General features: G+C 43.6%; 1 protein-coding gene across 1 annotated transcript; it reads left to right on the forward strand.

The window, feature by feature from the left end:
• Positions 1-1605: 1605 nt before the first annotated feature.
• Positions 1606-17011, forward strand: khdrbs1b (KH domain containing, RNA binding, signal transduction associated 1b). The gene is made up of 10 exons (XM_008283888.1): positions 1606-2071; positions 3832-3953; positions 5135-5251; positions 5655-5801; positions 8889-9013; positions 9437-9674; positions 10075-10142; positions 10485-10543; positions 11151-13612; positions 15460-17011. The coding sequence occupies exons 1-9, from the start codon at positions 1978-1980 to the stop codon at positions 11255-11257; spliced, it is 1077 nt and encodes a 358-aa protein (XP_008282110.1). The 5' UTR covers positions 1606-1977; the 3' UTR covers positions 11258-13612; positions 15460-17011.
• Positions 17012-19414: the final 2403 nt, after the last annotated feature.

Here is a 19414-nt window from a genome sequence, read left to right on the forward strand (position 1 = left end):
TTGCAACCCCCAACACTAATAACACTGTAATGGTCAGAGATAGATCAAGCTGAGCGCTGATAGTTAGAGCGGGTCTTCGGCCTCCCATAAGTGTTTATTGCAGACAATTTTTGCCTTCATTTGTTTTGAGCAGATGCATGCTTGGGTACACCTGCGGTCGATCGTAATAGTTTTCACTCCGGCGGCGGACTGACAAATGACTTGCAGTTTTTGCTGTTTGTTCAAAGAGCAGCCACCTGCACAAAGCGCACACTACTGTATATTCTTAAAGAGCCAATATACAGGAAATGGTCGCCTCTTGCTTTGTATGCATAGACCATCTCTAACCTCTGACCCCGCGTGCTCCGCCGAATGGCGCGGCAGGTTCATTACGACTATCTGAATTGAAGAAATCAATCCTGGAGAGGTCTCTTCCAGACATTCCCCTCACTGCGCTTTTCACTCACACATAAGTGTTTTTGAATCAATAGACGGTGGGGAGGAAAACGGATGATTAAACTAAGAAAGGGCTTCTGCTGATGGACCCGCTTTCGGCTGCATGTGGCTGCCTGTCCTGGTCAGCGCGGCCACTGAGGGGCAGTAGAGAGCCTCAGATCACACATTTCCAGGGCACCCTTGTCTTAACTGAAATTATATTCACTAATTAAACACTGAGGGTGTGCCATCAACTATCATTATCCTGTTCACATCAGTTAATGGACAGCTGATGGTAAAAAGGTCTCTGACGACACTACATAACAATCTGACACAATTTTTGAGTTGGAATATGATGTTTGTTGTTTATTTTGACTTATGGCCCATATATAGACAGACAGACTGACAAATAGATAGATAGATAGATAGATAGATAGATAGATAGATAGATAGATAGATAGATAGATAGATAGATAGATAGGGAAAGAGGATGCGAGAGACTGTATGTACTTGTGCTTGTGTGATGTGTTTGTGTAGAGAGAGATATTAATAGACCAACATTGTGTATGTATGAAAGTATTATGTATGTGTATGATAATTAGTTTTAGAGTTGTCTATCTATCTATAGATAGATGGACCGATTATGTGTGTGTATGTATATAGGTATCATATATTTGTATGTCAGATAGATAGATAGATAGATAGATAGATAGATAGATAGATAGATAGATAGATAGATAGATAGATAGATAGCCTATAAAATGATATCAGGGGATTATAGGTCAAACAGCACAAAGAGTGCCAGAATTGATTTGTTGATTTAGAATTTTCTAACTAATCTTATATAAATACATACCTAAAAAACAACAACAACAACAAACAAACAAACAAACAAACACACTATCCAGGAAGGTGCTGCAGTCACCCTAAAGACATCACGCTGCACATATGACATAGGATTACCATATTTGGACATTAATCCTTCACTTTCTCATAATAACCTACAAATATTTCAGAATATTCCAGTACGAGCATCTCTCACAGTACAAGGGGGGACTTGAACACCCAGCGAGGAGTCTAGACGTTTTTATTAGCGCTCTCCACAGCGGGCACACCCATATCAGCATCACACAGCGGGGACCGAGGCTCCTGGAGGGGGCGGAGCCAGAGTCCACAGCGCTCAGTGGGCGGCGTCAGCCCCGGACAACTACGTCCTTTCTGAGCTCACTTCCGTCGGCTGGAGTCGGATCGCAGTTCTTCAGTCTCTCCCCGCTTTTGTTCTCCCATTTCCAACCAGCCAGCGCTGCTGTAAACAAGGACCTCAGTCAGTCGGGGGGGAAAAAAACCACAAAGACGCAAAGTAGCGGAGCCGTCCGTCGCAGAAAACAAGCGCCCGGTAGCCACATGCAAAGCGCCGTCTGTTCAGAGGATACGCGGCACTCCGTAGTTACATAACTGGACTACTTTTTTTTTTTTCTATTACTGTTGGGGTTTTTTTTTCCTCCACGCTTTTTTTTTTGTGTTGCACCGAAACTGACTTGCCCCCCCTCCAAACTCAACAAAATGGAGAACGACGATAAATACCTCCCTGAGCTTCTGGCGGAGAAGGACAGCCTGGACTCGTCGTTCACACACGCCATGAAACTTTTAAACGCAGGTAAAGTGTAGTTAAACGGTGTTTGTTTATTTTTTTTGTCTTGTTGTGCTTTAAGTTGGAGAGGGGACTAATGCTATAAAAAAATAAATAAAACAAAAACCACTCGTCCAGGTTTTTGAGCGCCATGTGTTTGCGGACGGGACGAGGACCGCCTCATTAGCCGCAACGCGAAGTGCTCTCACCGCCGCGCGCTAATGAAAAAAATACGTTATAAATGGCGGAGTGATGCGCTACTTAACGGCTAATGTCTGGAAGAGTAAATAACACCGAAGCTTGTTTGAACACACTTTGGGGGATATTGTACTTGGATGTTTAGTGCAGCCTTCGTGTCGTCGAGGCTTTAGCCGAGTTTAAACTTGACAACTCGGACAGTTTGCGGACGGACTATTTCCTGCGTCGTGTCCCTGTTGATATGTTGCGCAGCAGCTTAAAAAAAAAAAAAAAAATGTGCGCAAGTATCCGAGCCCGGCGGGGAGGAGGGGGGGGTCACCCCGCTTTACTTTAGAGCCGACAGGCGGCCTTGTAGCGGCGACAGAGACCTTCAAGTTCCGGTGTGTGTCGGCGGTGGCAGAAGTGTCCTAAAGCAGGAAATTGTAGCCCCGCTGGAGAGACGGGCTCCGGCTAAATTCTGGTTCTCAGCTACCCCAGAATGCATATTTACATCGGCAGAATGAAACACAATAAGTGACGTAATGTCGTCCAAATATCTATAAAGTCACCTCTTGAGTAAAACAAATCTGCACTAAAGCGTTACAGAAAGTGAAAACCTCATTTAGGGACTATGACAAGCCAGCTATTGAGTGATTATTTGTCCCATGTGCTCTCCCCAGTGGTTGTGAGCCATTTCCAGCAACCTGCTTTGCTCCAGTATCTCAGGTAACCCTGGTGGAAAATGGAAGTGTCACAGGATGTGGCAAAAAATGCATGCCAAGTGTGAAGGATCGAGTGTGTCAGTGCACATCTACTGTGGCTTCCCTCCGATCTGCAGCTGGTAGAAGCTGGTGGTGGAGCTGACATGTTTGCACGTCGCGAGCTCACGAGTTGTCATGGCCAGGAGTGAGGAGGTGGTTTGAGATGGAAGTGCTGTGATGGTGCTGGGGGATGAGGCGCTTTGCCACCTAGAGTTGGTGGTTACTTGTCCCAAATTGTGGTTTGTTATGGTTCATGTTAAAGGGTTTTGTAATTGTGATAATTTTCTTAAAATATGTCCTTTTTTTGTAATTTCAAAAACTGGAAAGATGTTCCAAGTTGTCAAATGTCTTGTTTTGAAGCTCTAGAAACCAACATATTTAAATAGAGAAAAGCAATAAATGTTCATATGCAAGAAGAGAATAATAGTTTTGCTTTAAAAATGACATAAACCATTAACTCATGAGCAAAAGTTAAAAAATAATAGGTATCCTGTTTCCTCACCAGTTGCGATCATAATAAGGTGCTAAATGACCCAAATCACTTAGGCGCTGTTCACTGTGTATTTACTCCTGTGACACCAGTATTGTTTGGTATAGATTTGGTGATTTGTGAGTCGCAACATTCAAGGATGTTTAAAACTAGACAAAATTAAAGTGAAACTCTTTCTAGATGTTAGGAAATGTTGTTCTATGTCTTCAGTTCTAACACGATGTTGTAAATCTCCAAATATTTTTTTTCTGTTGTAACGTACGAGCACATGAATCCTGTAGGACGTTGCCACTTTGACTCGTGTGTGTGTGTGTGATTGCATGAACACTTTGTCTGAAACGATACCTCTCCCTTTCTAGAAATTGATAGAATCCAGAAAGGCGAGACTAAAAAGGAGGCAGAGACATACCTGGACCTTTTCACAACTAAGAACATCAAACTTAAGGAACGAGTGCTCATACCTGTCAAACAGTACCCGAAGGTGAGCCTTCTTTGCCCCCCTTTTTTTCCTTCTGTCCTCTTTTTTTTTTTTTTCCCCCACTCTGAACCCCTCTTGATTTAATTTATCCTGCAGCTGCGTTTCAATTACACAAAGCCATGGGGTTACTTGGGAGTCTCAAATTACTCCTCTCGACCCTGATCTTTAAGCTCCAGAGTATAATTACACCTGATACTGGCATGTTTTAAAATATCACTAAAGGGGTCAAAATGTTAATATTACGAGGACTTGAGAAGCGCTGCATTTCCGTGCAATTCATCCTGTGTTGGGATCTTCTCTTCAAATGTCTCTGTTCAGAGTGAAGCGTTGCTTGATTTGTCACCTCAGGTGCATTCATCCACATCGGTTCAATCTATATCTGGCTTAGACATATGACTGCATTGATTTTAGGATGAGTGTTTATGACGGAGGAGGCATGTGAGGCTATAAACTGTCCTGTAACACCCAGAGAACACATCGCTAGCTGCATAGTGCATCATTTGCATGCTGTTAAATATATTTGCATAAGTTTGAGTCACTAAAGTTTACGTGGCGGCTGTCTTTGGTGTTGCTGTGAGTAACTTCTGGTGTTCAGTTGTCTTGTTGACTTTTAACAAAAGTGGATAGACCAAGCTGCTTAAACATATAATCCCAAGGAATAAGATCCATAGATTCTGCCCCTTTGTGAGGAAAAAGATCAATATGATGTAGGAGCGTGGTCTCTGTGGCTTGTGTTCAGCTGTTGTAGCACACCACTATGTTAGGCGTGACAGAGCTAATGAGTGTTTCAGATTGCAGAAACTTCTTTTTACAACTCCGGGAGGAAATGCTTCCTTTGGGGCAGCTTTTTGCTAAACGTGTTTGGCAATGACAGCTAATTGTAAGGACACATCATAGACGCGGTAATTACTTTGTTCAGAGATCGAGGAGGTAAAGATTGCAGCTTTTGATCACAAGTCGGTTCTGGCTCAGTGCATGGATGATTGTAGTGAATAGTAACTGACGGTATTACAGCCCTCGGGGGCTCATATCGACTTTGTCTGGTAAATCTACTACTTAAGGCTGCAGCATGTGCAACAAGACCCCTGACAGTGATTGCTCCCTCACTCTCTGGGTATTTGGTATTAAACTTGCCTCTGTCTTGATTGTCAGGCTAATTTTGCTCTGCTTTGTTTTGCTGTTAGTTCAATTTCGTGGGGAAGATTTTGGGACCTCAGGGCAACACCATCAAACGTCTGCAGGAAGAGACCGGAGCCAAGATCTCTGTGCTGGGCAAAGGATCCATGAGGGACAAATCCAAGGTACTGCACACACACACACACACACACACATCTGGTGTTGGGCACCTGTGAGAAGGGTACCTGAAGCCATAACACATCTGGCCTTAACTTGAGAGGAAAGGCGGGCAGTAAGGCCAGATGGTGTAAAGTTGTGGGATTGCTTGGGTGAACATTAACACAAAGCCAAGGGCATCCATGCGCTGCACATCTGTTCCAGGAATGTTCAGGATAGCCCGCTAAACTGGTTATCTACCAGTTTGATGTAATTATTATGCTATATAAAAGAGGGAATACCACACCTATGCCTGATGCCCTCTGAGGTGGATGAAATGCGATTAGTTCTTGCATAATTCATTTAATTTTCGAGTTGGCTGTGTGCGTCTTCTGACTCGCTGACACTCCTTTGATGTTGCCCTTGTTACAGGAGGAGGGGCTGAGGAAAGGCGGCGAGCCAAAATACGCCCACCTGTCCATGGAGCTGCACGTATTCATCGAAGTGTTTGCCCCCGTGCCCGAGGCCTACCTGCGCATGGCACACGCCATGGAGGAGGTCAAGAAGTTCCTCTTTCCTGTAAGTTTGACTTTGCTGTTTCGACTTTCTGTTAATTTGTCTGTGTGGTCTTTTTCCAACACTTTCTAAGTCATAAATTACCGGTCTAATATGTCATCGTTTAGCATGTAAAATGTCAGTAAAATTGACACTCAGCACCTGAAAAGAGCTCTGTCAGGTCTATAGATTTCTTAGCCTAGAAACAAAGCTTTTTAGTTTGAAGACATAAATTGAAGTAAAGCAAAGGTTTTGCACTTTTTATTCCTAATAATAACTGATCCACCGGACAAATTGAACTGCAGATAACAATTACTTTTCATTGATTTTTATTGACTCCTCACATTCTTTATTTAGGAAATGGTCTAAAAAAAAATACCAACTGAGTATTGTAAAATGTTTATGAGAGTTTCATTTATCCCAAGTGTATATTTGAGTTATTTCTAGGTTTCTGGAGGGCTTAGGGTGCTGCATGTAGAAGGGCTGGGTTAGTGTCTTCTTTTTGAGGTTATCATCTTTGACAGGTGATTGTCTTCTCTCCCCTCCTTCTTGTCATGAATTCATTTCCCCCCCTGACAGTAAAACATGTCACAGGAGCCTTCAAAAATCTCCTGCAGGTTAAGCTGGGCTGATCAAACATTTTCAGAGCTGATTAACTCTGAAAGACTCAGTACAAAGTGGCTTCAAAAAACTTGCTAACCTTGCAAATTTAAGGCTTCAAATAAGACGTGCAAACCGTCCACTCAGAAACAACACACAACTGTTTAGTCTCCTAACACACGACAACCCCCACTTTCCTTTCCTCTAACACAGTTTCCTCTCTCTCCAGACACCTCACAAGCTCTCACTGAGAGTTCAGTTTGTGGTTTACGTTGCAGCTCCGACTATTAACGCTTAACTAATTTAATCTGATTTGCTGGTCTGACTTGACTCAGCGTTGCTCATCTGTGTCCTCCTCGCTCATACTACATCGCCAGATGAAAACAAACATCAAAGATCCTTGTTTAGTGCTAATGGTTGTTCGTTTAGGCTATCGCAAAAGTCTGTGTTAAAGGTGACCCAATGGGACTGGACACCCTAAAGCAAAGTGTAAAACCTGCAAGAACGCAGAATTAACTTAAGCCTGTTTTCACAATAAAACATTAAAGTCGCTCTCAAGGCTTCACTTATGTCCACTTGCAGACTGCAGGAGGTGTCAAAGTCCCACTACTGCTTTGTTTTCTTTTTAGTTTTGAATTTAAAAACAAGTTTTGAATGTATTTTTGTTGTGAACCATCAGCAGCTCTTCAGGCATAAACGGACAATAACACCCAATTACACACAACATCGTGGCATTTGTAATTGCTGAGGTCAGGAGACTCTCTGGATGTAAAATGAAGTCCTTGGCTGGAAAAAGTTTAAGGGACCGTGCTAAAAATGTTCTTGGATACTTGTCTGAGGGTTTGCTTTTCAGAAAGATGCAGAGAGTTGCAGCATCCAAGTTGGACAAAGCTTTGGGAGGGGGCCCAGTAGGACAGCTAGAGGAGATTGAGTGGGTATTTACCTGGAGCAAACACAAACCATGGCACAGTCCAGGCACGTAACGCAATCAGCTTAAGAGGAGGAATTGGGTCACTTTCACTGTGTCAGCAGGGTTACCCCCTTCGTGTGGCTTGCCTACATGTCTGTCCGTGATTGCACCCTTACCTGAGTCTCATTCTTCAGGGAGTGAAGAGAATTATCCTGGAGATGTATAGCTTCTAGACAGAATGTGGGCATATTCACTCAGCGCAGCCTACGCCTTCTTTGTTGGCTTTATGCTGAGATTCTTGAGTGTCGGCCAACCCAGTCTGCTGTCAAGCCCAGCTGAAGCCCATAGTGCTCTAACAATGGCTCATGCCAAAGCAGGCCAATAGGCCCTGGGGTTTGTGAGATGCCTTACATTTTTTAATTAGTGTGCAGGGTGCTATAGAAGAGAGAATAATTTGGATCAGAGGCGAGATGAATGGGCTGATGAACCAGTTGCGATGTTGGTATTGCTGTGTTATGTAAAAAGCCGTCCCCTGCAGAACCTGTCGTTACCATTTAAGACCATAATCTGTCAGGCGTGACGGCCTTCATTTAGAACGGGGCCATTATTAATAAATGACTCTGGTTCTTAGAAAATGGTGCATGTAATTTGTTAGTGGAAGTTTTATGTGTTGCCTGTACTTGTGCTCAGGTATTCAGCAGGATTTGACTGCCTTGTTCTTCTTCATCCTTTTTTATCTCTGCATAGCAGCACGTCTGCTAATGCACATGCAAAAGCAGAGCCTTGCTCCAGTGTAGAAGATTTGCTGATCTTGTATAGTTGCTGCCTTCTGTAGAATATAATGCCTACAGATCCTTAATCTAAACCGTTTAATGAGTAACCAGGGCTCCACCTTTGCTTGTTAAATGCAGCTGCTGCCACGCCGCTCCTCCTCTCAGATGAATTCGTAATCAGTCAAACGGCAAGCTTTTTGCTGCGGATAAATTGACGGCTGCCGTCTGCAGCGCATATCCTGGTAGACACTTTTTGTCCCCTTTTTCGCCATCATTAGAGCTCTGTCACCATTCCAGTCAGGGAACTGATATATGAAAAAGAATTGATTGGGTCACAGTGCAGCTCTTGTGATTGCTCCCAGAAGAAAGGCGGCGGATTGTGTTGCGGGATTTGTGCTGCTCAGACAGGCAGCTTCACTAATCCACCCCAACTTATTGTTTTTGCAGATAAAATAAGGTAACCGCTCATGCAGTCACACCAGACTTGTCAAAAAGTGCGGAGAGAAGTGATTTACATTTTGTGCATGATGGAGAGACACAGGAAGGCAGGGAGTGTGGATGGATGCTTTCCAACCTCCCACATCCACAACCCCCCCTTCCTCCTTCTCTTTAACACTCTGAGTCACTGGCACCAAGACTTTTTCTTTCACTCGCTCTGTGAGCCATTAGGGGGAGATGCCATGTTTGGAGCAGCTCAGTAATTGTTTCACTCTTTAATTCATCACTCCTTTTTTTCCACACTTGCCTTTCCTTCCCCTTTTGCCTCGTCTTGTGCTCGTGTTTCTTACGCTCTTTTCTCTGTTTACTTCTTTGTGTGTGTGTGTGCAGGATATGATGGATGATATCTGTCAAGAGCAGTTCATGGAGATGAGCTATCTGAATGGAGGCCAGGATCACGGAGCTCGAGGCCGAGGGGGCCTGCCGGTCAGGGGCCGTGGAGTCCCCCCTGCCAGGTGAGGAGATGCACACATGGTTTCTCACATAACAGCTGCTGGGTCAGTGAAGTATGACAAAGATGCTATTATTCAGCTACTACTATATCTGTATATGTCAGTCGATTGCAAGAAGACACTGAAGGAGCTGGAATACATATTGCATACTGCCTGTAAAGTTTCTGAGTTGAAGTAACAATCTAAACCTCACAAAAAATGTCCAAATTCTGTTGAATTGTCCAATTACGCCTAGTTTTGGGGTTAAAAGTGTGAAAAAAGTTTCTAGTTTTTTATGAGCTAAGCTACCATACTGGCTGCTGCAGCTTCTTTTATAATGCACACACAATTGTTCTTGTCTAAGCCTCACCAAAAAAGCAAATAAGCATGTTTAGTTGTTCTTTTATGTGGGAGATCGTAGGAATAACTCGGTGGTGTTCTCTCCAGGGGCAGGGGAATGCCTCCTCGTGGTGCTGCTGCCAGGGGAGGTGTAACTCGAGGCGGCCCAGCCAGAGGTGGCGCAGTGAGGGGCGCCCCAGCAGGAAGAGGAGGACCTCCTGCAGCCCCCGCCAGGGGAGCGGTGGCACCTCGCGCCAGACCCCCAGCTGGTGGACCGCCTCAGAGGATGGCGCCACCTCCCCACCAGCACAACCCTGGTGCTGGTGCTGAGGGCTACGACGAATATGTAAGTACAACTGCCGGTGGAGGGTAGTTTTTATTCATCCTACCACGGTTTATAGTACAGCTTTTATTTAACATGATAATTAGTGACAAGGTAGATAAAAGGGATTAAGTGAGAAATATGTAGTGGAATAGCTAAAAGATAAGATTTCCTCTCCAGACACGATGCGTTCAGATTTAACACGGCTAAATGTGACCTCGCCGACACATTTTTGAGTACTCTGTTATCTTTGTATTGCTCGACCATCATCACACGAATAAGTGATTTCAGAGGCTCAAGACATAAGGGGAGCATGTCTGCTTTGGTACAAGTGTAGTACTTTTGGGACATCTTGACATTCATGATTCATGAACAAGCCTCTCCTTAAATCTCACTCTGATTCTCTGTTTCCTTCCCTCTCCAGGGCTACGATGAGAGCTACACAGACACGGCCTACGAGTCATACGACAGCTATTACAGTCAGCCGCAGGCGTGAGTGAATCAGACGTCTCTTTGGTTTTCACCTGCTTCTCACAAAGTGCACACACATCGCCTGGTTGCTAGTTTCACTTGAAATGGGATTTGAGAGCAGCAGAAATACTTTCTAGCCACTCTGCACAAATTCATCATTGAAAGTACTTCGTGTTTCATGGTTTGGATGGCGGTGTTATTCAGGAAGACCAGCCGGGACTCAGATGTTCCATACTAGAGAGCCAAGCTTTGATCTTATTCGTGGAAGCCAATTATCATCCCCCTAGACATTACAGTCAGCAGCTACTTGATGTTTTTCACAGATTAAAAGTGATTTCTCTCCTTTTTTTTTTTGACCACCAGAGAACCTGAATATTATGACTACGGACATGGAGAGACCACAGAGGCGTATGAGTCGTATGGTAAGGAAGAACTTAATTCACTGTGAGCGACGATGACCTAATTAATGTTGTTGGAAAATATCTGTGGGAACAAACATACCTGTGCAGGGTATTGATTTGCTGTTTATGAATATGCAGCAAGTCCAGGTGTACTCCACGTGCTGTTTTCAATTCATTTTCACTGTTTTGTTGAGATCTATGGCCAACAAAATGTTTTTCTGTACATTGTTAGTGTGAACATAGTGATCACCTGCTCTGTTGTTTTGATTCAAAATGGCTACCGTATTTTAAAGCCACCGACTATAACTTTAAAGACACACTTTGATGTTTTTGGCCAACAGTTGTTTGTGTTTGCGACGGGGATTTCTGTTTTGTTTGTGTTGGACGATGCGGTACACCATCCTGTAAATCACTGAATGTTTTTCCAACATGTTTGATAAATCTTAAGGATAAACAAAACAGTCAATTTTGGAGAGAAACACTGAATATAAACAGAACAAAAAAAAAAAAAAAACTCCACAGGGCAGCTTTAATGTTTGCCAGCTCAGTAAACTGGTTAGAATCCATATTTAATGTTTTGTGTGTTTTTGTTTTTTGTTTTGTTTTTTTCCTTCTGCGTCCTCCACAGGCCAGGACGACTGGAACGGCACCCAGCGAACAGTTCCAGGGAAGGCCCCTCCCCCCTCTAGAGGTGCCAAGACGCCTTACCGGGAGCACCCATACCGACAGTACTGAAGCGGACTCGCCACCCTTAAAGTGTCGCCCTGACAACCGCCTGTCTACCACGGCAGCTCTCGCTTTAAGAAGCCCGACAAAAGTAATTGTCTGTTTTGTCTTTGGTTTGGTCTTTTTTCCTACACCGGACTTTATACGAGAGAGCAAATTGGGAACTGAAAATCGGAACTGGTTTTTGAGATTTGACCGCGAACTCCCTCCCCCACCCCTACTTTGTCACACCAACCAACCAACCAACCAACCAGCCAACCGACCAACCACCCACCCATCCAACCAACCAACCAACCAAAGCGGCTTTTAGATGGGTCAGAGAGGAGAAGTTGGCGTCCCCCTTTTTTTTTTTGGTTCTGTTTCATTTGAGTTTTGGTTTATTTTGCTGTATTTTTTTCTCTGACCCTTTTTACTCCCCTCTGGCTTTTTTGCATTGTTGATTGTTAATTTTTTAACTGTTTGGGAGTAGTTATTTCTAGTGGAGTTAGTGGCTCATTATCCACTTGTCTAAGGAATCCATTTTAATTGTTTTTAAATATAAAGAATCTGTTGAGGGTCAGTTGCAGATTCCCATTTAGGCTACATTTCAAAATTCTGTTAATATAGCCAAATAAAAGACCTTTTAAACTTTCAATTATGTAATATAGAAACAAAAAAAACCAAATCTTAAATTAAGTGAAGGCTAAATCAATGTTAATGGAATCAGTACAATTCATTCTTGATTATGGTTTGTTTTTAAATAGTTCTAAAACGTTGTCCATTTAGACTTAGGCAGCAATATTTGTCATTGTACTTAGAGTTTTGAAATATAGCCCTAATAGACACTGTTGAGATGGACTGTCCTCATATCCTCAATTTGTTTTACTTGTTAAAAATCAATTCCAAGACACTGAAGACAAAATGTTTGTTTAATGAGAACACGGCCGAGACACTGGCCTCCTGTTATGCTAAAAACAGTTCAGGTCTTCATTTTGTGATCTGATTCTATATAAACTGCATGCACAAAGTACACAAAGAAGGATTGGGACAAAAATCTCCACATGGGTCTTCTCTTTCTACAGAGAAGGGATCCTGCAGCTCAATCCGAACTCTTGTACATATTTTAAAACATCCTAACTGTACTTATTCTGCCAGTAGTATCTGTACCCTCTCCATAAAATGCATTATGCTACATGTGTAAGCTTGCCTAAATAGGTTACTAAATCTGTCCAAAAGATGTTTTGCAGCAGTTTGTCAATAAAGCTTAGTTTGTTTTTTATGAAACTTAACTTGCTTTATTTGTTTCCTGTCCTAGTAAAATTCTGAAATGGCCTTTTTTAAACAACCTTCAGCAGTCAGATGTAGGTGTTTTCCTTTGTTTCTCATTCAAAACCGCATTTTAAATCTAAATGAATGTATTGACGTCTGAAGACTTTAACCCTACTAAATGATGTCTTGATTGATTATCAAAAGAGCACAACTTATTCTTTCTCTCTCTTTCTATACTTTTTAAAAAGGACCCAGAGGTAAGACCTCTAAAATAACCTGGATAGCTTCCTAATGTGTATAGAGTTCTAAAGCATTGAATGCCTGGGTATGTATAAGACTTTTTCAATCCTCTTACCTGTGGTCGTAATCGTTAATGAGAATTGCTTTTATAGCATCTGAAAATTAACTGAATTCAAACCACCATTCAGGTCTAGGCTTCATTGTCATGAATGACGCTGGCGCGATGGCTACTTTAGTACAGAGTAATGGCAGTGCAATGGAGAGGATGGTTATAACCTAGAGAACTCCACTGTAAAGGTAACCTAACCCTAAATGTTTAATTTCGTAGTGTTGTTTATCCTTTGACATAAACTTGCTGGTAAATGCGTACAATTTCTTAAAAATTACTATTACAGTCATGGAAACAAAAAAAGAATCAACTCAAAAGTAAGAAAAACGTAACTTCCAATATATCATACAGTAGTGGATTTTATGTACCAAAATAACTGTTCTGTGTACTAACAAAATATATGTTAGGATAGTGTTAATGCAACTCTTGCTAAAATGAACAAAGCCAAATCTGTGTCACATATCTTCTGTATCTTCTGTACAGTTGAGCTGCTGTTACTTTTTTTATTTGCTGTGTAAAGGTTGCTTACTGTAATATTGAAAAGGTTCTTGCCTGTTACAGAGTTATCCAAAAAAAAAAAAAAAAGAAAGCTTGAGTTGCATGAGCATATCTTCTCCTGTAGACGTTGCATGATCTGTCTCAAGTTTCTCCCAGTGTTTTTAGACAAGGTATTGATTTGGGGTTTGTCCTTCCTTCAGGCACAGCTATCGGTCACTGAGTGCCCGGAGACTGACAGTCTGCTGAAGTGAGACCATACAAAACCTCAGGTTGGTTCGCTGCCGTACTTTTTTTTTCCATTTTTAAAGAACCCTACTACTGCTTTTTTTTTGTTGCACACTTTAGCTCCACATCATTGGTGCCCAATTCTTCTCGCATGAAGTTGATTTCAGAGGATAAATCCACCTTCTTTGTTTATTTTTGGTCATTTATCAGTCTTTTCCAGCAGCTGAATAGCTTAACACAAAGATTAAAAAAAAAAAAAAAAGAAGCTAGCAGGCTTGTGTTGAAAGGCAGTCGGTGTCATCCAAGTTCTCTGTCACGTACTCTCCTGTGACTTTTCTCAAAGTAAACACGACATTGTGTTAATTCCTGAGCTTTAAAGGTGCCAAGCCCGTAAATTAGCACATCGCATCTTGTATTAATCATGGTAATTAGCGAGCGTTAAAGGTGCTGATTGGCAGATTTTCTCACCTGTGAGCGGAGGTAAAGTAGCTGGTTGTCTTGTTAGCTTTGTGATATTTACCATTACACGTATATAAAAGGTGCACAAGTGTGGCTTTCGAAATGTCAAACCGCCCCGTTATTGTAAAAGTTTAACTTTACGAGCTTTTGTTTTATTTCCAATCGTACTCTGATGATTGAAATGCTCTCCAGAAATAACAACCAAGAAGCTCTTTTACACCTCATGTGCATAACCGACCTGACAAATTCTCCCCGGTGATGGATTAGCCGTCTCGCGCTGTAATGTAAAGTACACACAATTTGTAGGTAATGGTCTAAAACATTCAAACCCACTGGCATGCTCCTTTAACTTCTTCCATTTTCTCCCAAAAACCCATCGTGTGAGAAACGGCGCGGCGGACGCCCGTGGGCCTCGCAGCTCACTGTAACATTATGCAGCAGCAGCACGTTCGCGATATTCACAGCATTTCAAAGGTTGGTTGAATCTGATGATTGCCCGGCTCCTGTAAGTCGCGTTTGCTTCTGACAATGCCTGTGAATTGGTGTGTGGCCGCCGCGCTGGCCTTCAGTGAGTCTGAGGCAGGGAGAATGCGACGCTGGTGTCAGTGTGGTCTCAGGAAAAGTGACTAATGAGGATCCGTAGCTCAAGGCTCTCTGACAGAAGGAAAAGAGCAGCGTGAGGACTCTGCCGATTCCTGAAATGGAACCAGCGGGAGGGGAGAGGGTTTCTCCTCATGTCCTGTCCGTGCCTTGAAGGCAGGAAGAAGTTAAATGACGGCTGGAGACGTAATGCTTGGTGGTCCGACTTTGAGAAACTGTCATTGGCGCTGCGGTGGAGAGAAATTGGATAACAAAGCGTTTAAGGGCGATTCTTGAGATGTTTTGACATAAAGGTCACTCACTTGTTAGAAGAATGTGCTCAACATGACATGGTGTAGCAACACATCAGGTGGTTTCAGCCTCTTTAGATTTTCCCTAAAACTTTTTATTTTGTCTGCTACATGTCCAGACTGTAGAAACACCTTGAACTAGGAAAAGCTATGTCTGCTCTCTGCTTCTCATTTACTTGTCTTTTCAAACCCCTCAGAAAGGGAGACCTGCGACTACATAAGCTGTTGATTGAAATTTTAATGTACTAATCCAAAATCACCAGTCTTGCCAGTAATTATGTCTCACTTAACAAAATGTTGCTTAGCTACTGTAGACGAGCTGTGCTGCTTGGCAGGAAAATGACCTTTAATTATTGCAGCCAGTGCTTCAAAATTAGATTTAAAAAAGTGGTCTTTTTGAAGAGCTAGACTGTAGCTCTTATCTCCAAATCGCTGCACAGCAGGACGCCGGGGAGGACTTAGCGACTTGAAGAACCAGTGTTCTGTGTTTACATGTCTTCTCATGCCGATGTGTCTCCTGTGGTTTTTTGTCTCCTCTGCAGTGAAGCCGTGCACGGGAGCAGCTCAGCATGAAGGAGGTGGTCAGGCGAGGCTCTCGGGGCGCCCTGTTGAAAGGAGTGGCCCAAGGCCCAGTTCTGTTCCTGGCAGGGAAGGTGGTGGTGGTGGTAGTGGTGGTGGTGATGGTGGTGGTGGGGGGGTGTAGGGGAGGAGTGGCTGGCTGCCATGTCACCCAAAGGAGCCAGCTGATTTAGAGCGAGGGAGTGAGGAGCTGGCTCAGACTCCCACTCCAACAGGAACTGAGGCTGCAGCTGATCAGCGAAGACATTCAGCTGACTGGGAATCCATAACAACCAGAGACTATTGAACAACTCTCATTTCATGCGGACTATTTTCTACTATTTATACATTTCTAGTCAATATTGAATTACCATGCATTATCCTTGTGTAATTATTTTCTAACACTGGAGACGCCCACTCCCAGCCTTTGCTGATTGTGTGCTTTCTGTACACAGCTTCTGCAGACCACCCCCTCTCCTCTACAAATGTAATTGTTCCAGCCTAATTTACCATAAAATGAGAACTCCTGTTATAGTAGGCTGTGAAATTGTTTTTAATTTCTATTAACCCCTTGAATTAGATGTGAAAGAAACTCTTTCTGCAAGGCAAGCTGTATTCAAGGAGACTTGTGTGACATCTGCATTTCAAGTATTTGATTTTTTTAGCATTCCGCCGGCGTGCTGTTTAGCATCCATGCCTTATTGCCGTGTGAAATTAGACTCCGGGCTACAGAGTTAAAGACGCCCGCAGAGCGCGGATCACTATCTCGGCCGAGTTCACGACAAGCGCGCATGCCGCCGCATCTTGGCACCGCACGGCCTGCCTAGCCCCGAGGATATCGAATGCTAATGCAGCGGCCCATTTGCATGTACTCACATGTACTCTCCCTGCAAATGTGAAACACTTTCATAACCAACGCTGGCCTGTTCTCGGCAGTTCAGCATCCAAGTATGATAATTCAGCGAGATGGAGCCAGGAGGAGAGAGCTGCATGTGAGAAAGGGACAGAGGGTGAAGACAGACATTACTGACATCCCTCCCATCTATCCATCTATCCATCACGCTTCTGTTGATTTGATTCCCTTCTATGCCATTTTCTGCCATTATCACTGATGATATTACAGCAGCCCGTGGTGCCGAGTTACATTTAGAGGTCAAAACTGTACTTTCCTGTATTAAAAACAAATTTCTCTTTCCCGATCCACTGGTCAGAGGCAGCATTAGCCCAAGTCAGAGGCTCCATTTAGTTTATTGAAAAAGCCAGCAGCTTGGAGGATAGAACATTAGATATTAGGATAGAAACCATCATTTGAGATGAAATGTCAGCGGGCCATATCCAAAACAGACCATTTTTCAGTCTTTATGTGCTATTATGTCCGAAATAATGATTTCTGCTTCTCCTATAATCTAATGAAAGATAAGTGATGGTGTGGAAGCCGTCTCCTTTGTTTGAATCGATGAACTGTCAAAAGTCTAAGGGTGGAGAAGAAAGTAAATGTTATTGTGCAATGATCAATAAAAGTAGACTTGAATATGAGAGAGCCGTGTATCCGTCATCTGTGATGTTTCCTCTGGGCTGTAGCTGCCCTCAGCACAGTCTGCTGCTGCCCACCTCTCTGTAGTCGAGTGGCGTGGTGCGTTCACATAACTCCATGTGGGAGAATGGATGGAAGAAGGCGAGAGACAGGAGGCCAGGCCGTCTTGTCTTTTTAAGAAGAGGTGGGGGGAGGTTGCAGCGTGTGGAGGTGGATGTGTTAAAATGCTGTGTGTGTGTGTGTTAGAGGTGGAGATGCTGTGGGTAGATATGGTGGACAGCTGGATTGCATCTTCTGCTCCTGACGGATTCACACCATCAGAGGAACATCGCATGCTGATGCCTGTGAAGTCGGTGACAATCAGCCTCCCCCAGATACACATCAGCTGCCGTTTCCTCAGGAAAGGCAATAATCTCGGTGACTTGTGGTGCTTAAAGTGGGGTGAGCTGACCCCCAAGTGTCCTTGATGTTCCAGGGGAATTGAAGGGGAGGCTTTGAAGACGCATAGGGATGGCTGCTATAATAAGCGGGCCTCGTGTGTTCGCGCGGCATAGGTCGGCGAAAAAAAGCCCATAAGATGAGCCTCGGTGGGATAAAATGGAGGTCAGTGGCCCGATGTGTTTTTAAAGTTTGTTAACAACAGAAAGTTTGGCATCGCAGAACAAAGCCGGTGATCGTCGACACTTTTTATCAAATGCTGTAACAAGACCCAAACCGGCGCTAACAAATATCAGATAATAAGCACATATGGTGTCTTTCTCTGTGCTCTAGAGCTCATTTGTTTTTCAAAACACATCAATGAGCCACACGCTCTGTTACAATACCTTTTTACTACAGACATGGGCTCTGTACGCTGGTGCCTGCTGGAGGAAATACAACCAAACCAAATGTGTATTATCCACAGCTGAAAATAGCCCCCGAGAAACGCTCTATTTACTCCTGCAAATAGAGTAACGTTTGCTAAAAACTGAAGGGGCCAGGATATTACTCAGCCTTTTTTTTTTTTTAAAAACCATGTATTTCAGATAAATAGAAGCTACAACATTCTTTAATAAATATCCACACGCTTAATAATTGATCCACCCGTGACACACAGATTAAACAACCCACAGTTTCTTTGCCAGAACGGTGACATTTGTAAAAACTCGTGTTTTTCACTGGACAGCATCACTGTGAGACAAACTATTTCACCCCATTTACCCCAGGTAATGACATGTGAGCTACAGTATGTCCACATAGCTTTCTTTGGATAAGGAAAATCCATGTTCAAGGCATTGAGATAGAAATGCAATTGGATCAGCCCCAACAACATTTGGTAGTCCGGCTGCAGTCCATCGTAGGGCTGTCACACTATCAGATTTTTCACTACATGAATATCGTGGACAAAGAATTGATAATAATGCGATATCTATAACTTTGGACAAAAAGCAGTGGAGTCAGTCAGACTCATGGGAGCGTATGGAGGTGGAGGCAGAGTCTAACCGTACTGCATGTTGTTGCTATGTGGGAATGCAGAACCAGATAGTGGTCGTGGATTATTTACATCCATCCATTATCTATACACCGCTTAATCCTCACTATGGTCATGGGGGGGCTGGAGCCAGGACAGACAACCAAGCACACTCACATTCACACCTACGGACAATTTAGAATCACCAATTAACCTCAACATGTTTTTGGACTGGCTGCAGGGTGGTGCAGTTGGTAGCACTGTTGCCTCGCAGCAAGAAAGTTGCCGGTTCGCGTCCCGGTGGGGGCACCGGAATCTTTCTGTGTGGAGTTTGCATGTTCTCCCCGTGCAGCGTGGGTTCTCTCCGGGTTCTCCGGCTTCCTCCCACACAGTCCAAAAACATGCTGAGGTTAATTGGTGATTCTAAATTGTCCGTAGGTGTGAATGTGAGTGTGCTTGGTTGTCTGTCTCTAAGTGTAGCCCTGTGATAGACTGGTGACCTGTCCAGTGTCCCCTGCCTTCACCCTAAGTCAGCTGGGATAGACTCCAGCGACCCTAATGAGGATTAAGCGGTGTATAGATAATGGATGGATGTTTTTGGACTGTGAGGGAGGAAGCCGGAGAACCCGGAGAGAACCCACGCTGCACGGGGAGAACATGCAAACTCCACGCAGAAAGATCCTGGTGCCCCCACCGGGACGCGAACCAGCAACCTTCTTGCTGCGAGACAGCAGTGCTACCAACTGCTCCACCTTGCAGCCCGGATTATTTGCAGTGTTATCAAATGTGTTTTAATACCATGAAATCAATATTTCATTTTCTGAATATCAAGCCATTGACAGTGGTGCTTTACCGCAACATGCCCAGTGTGAGCACACTGTGACGAAAACAACCAAAGGTCACCAAACACTTCCACCTGGATCTTCTTGTTGAGAGCTCAACAAAAGCTACAAAC

The sequence above is a fragment of the Stegastes partitus genome, unplaced genomic scaffold (genome assembly GCF_000690725.1).
Source record: "Stegastes partitus isolate 25-593 unplaced genomic scaffold, Stegastes_partitus-1.0.2 Scaffold331, whole genome shotgun sequence".
NCBI classification, from domain to species: Eukaryota; Metazoa; Chordata; class Actinopteri; family Pomacentridae; genus Stegastes; species Stegastes partitus.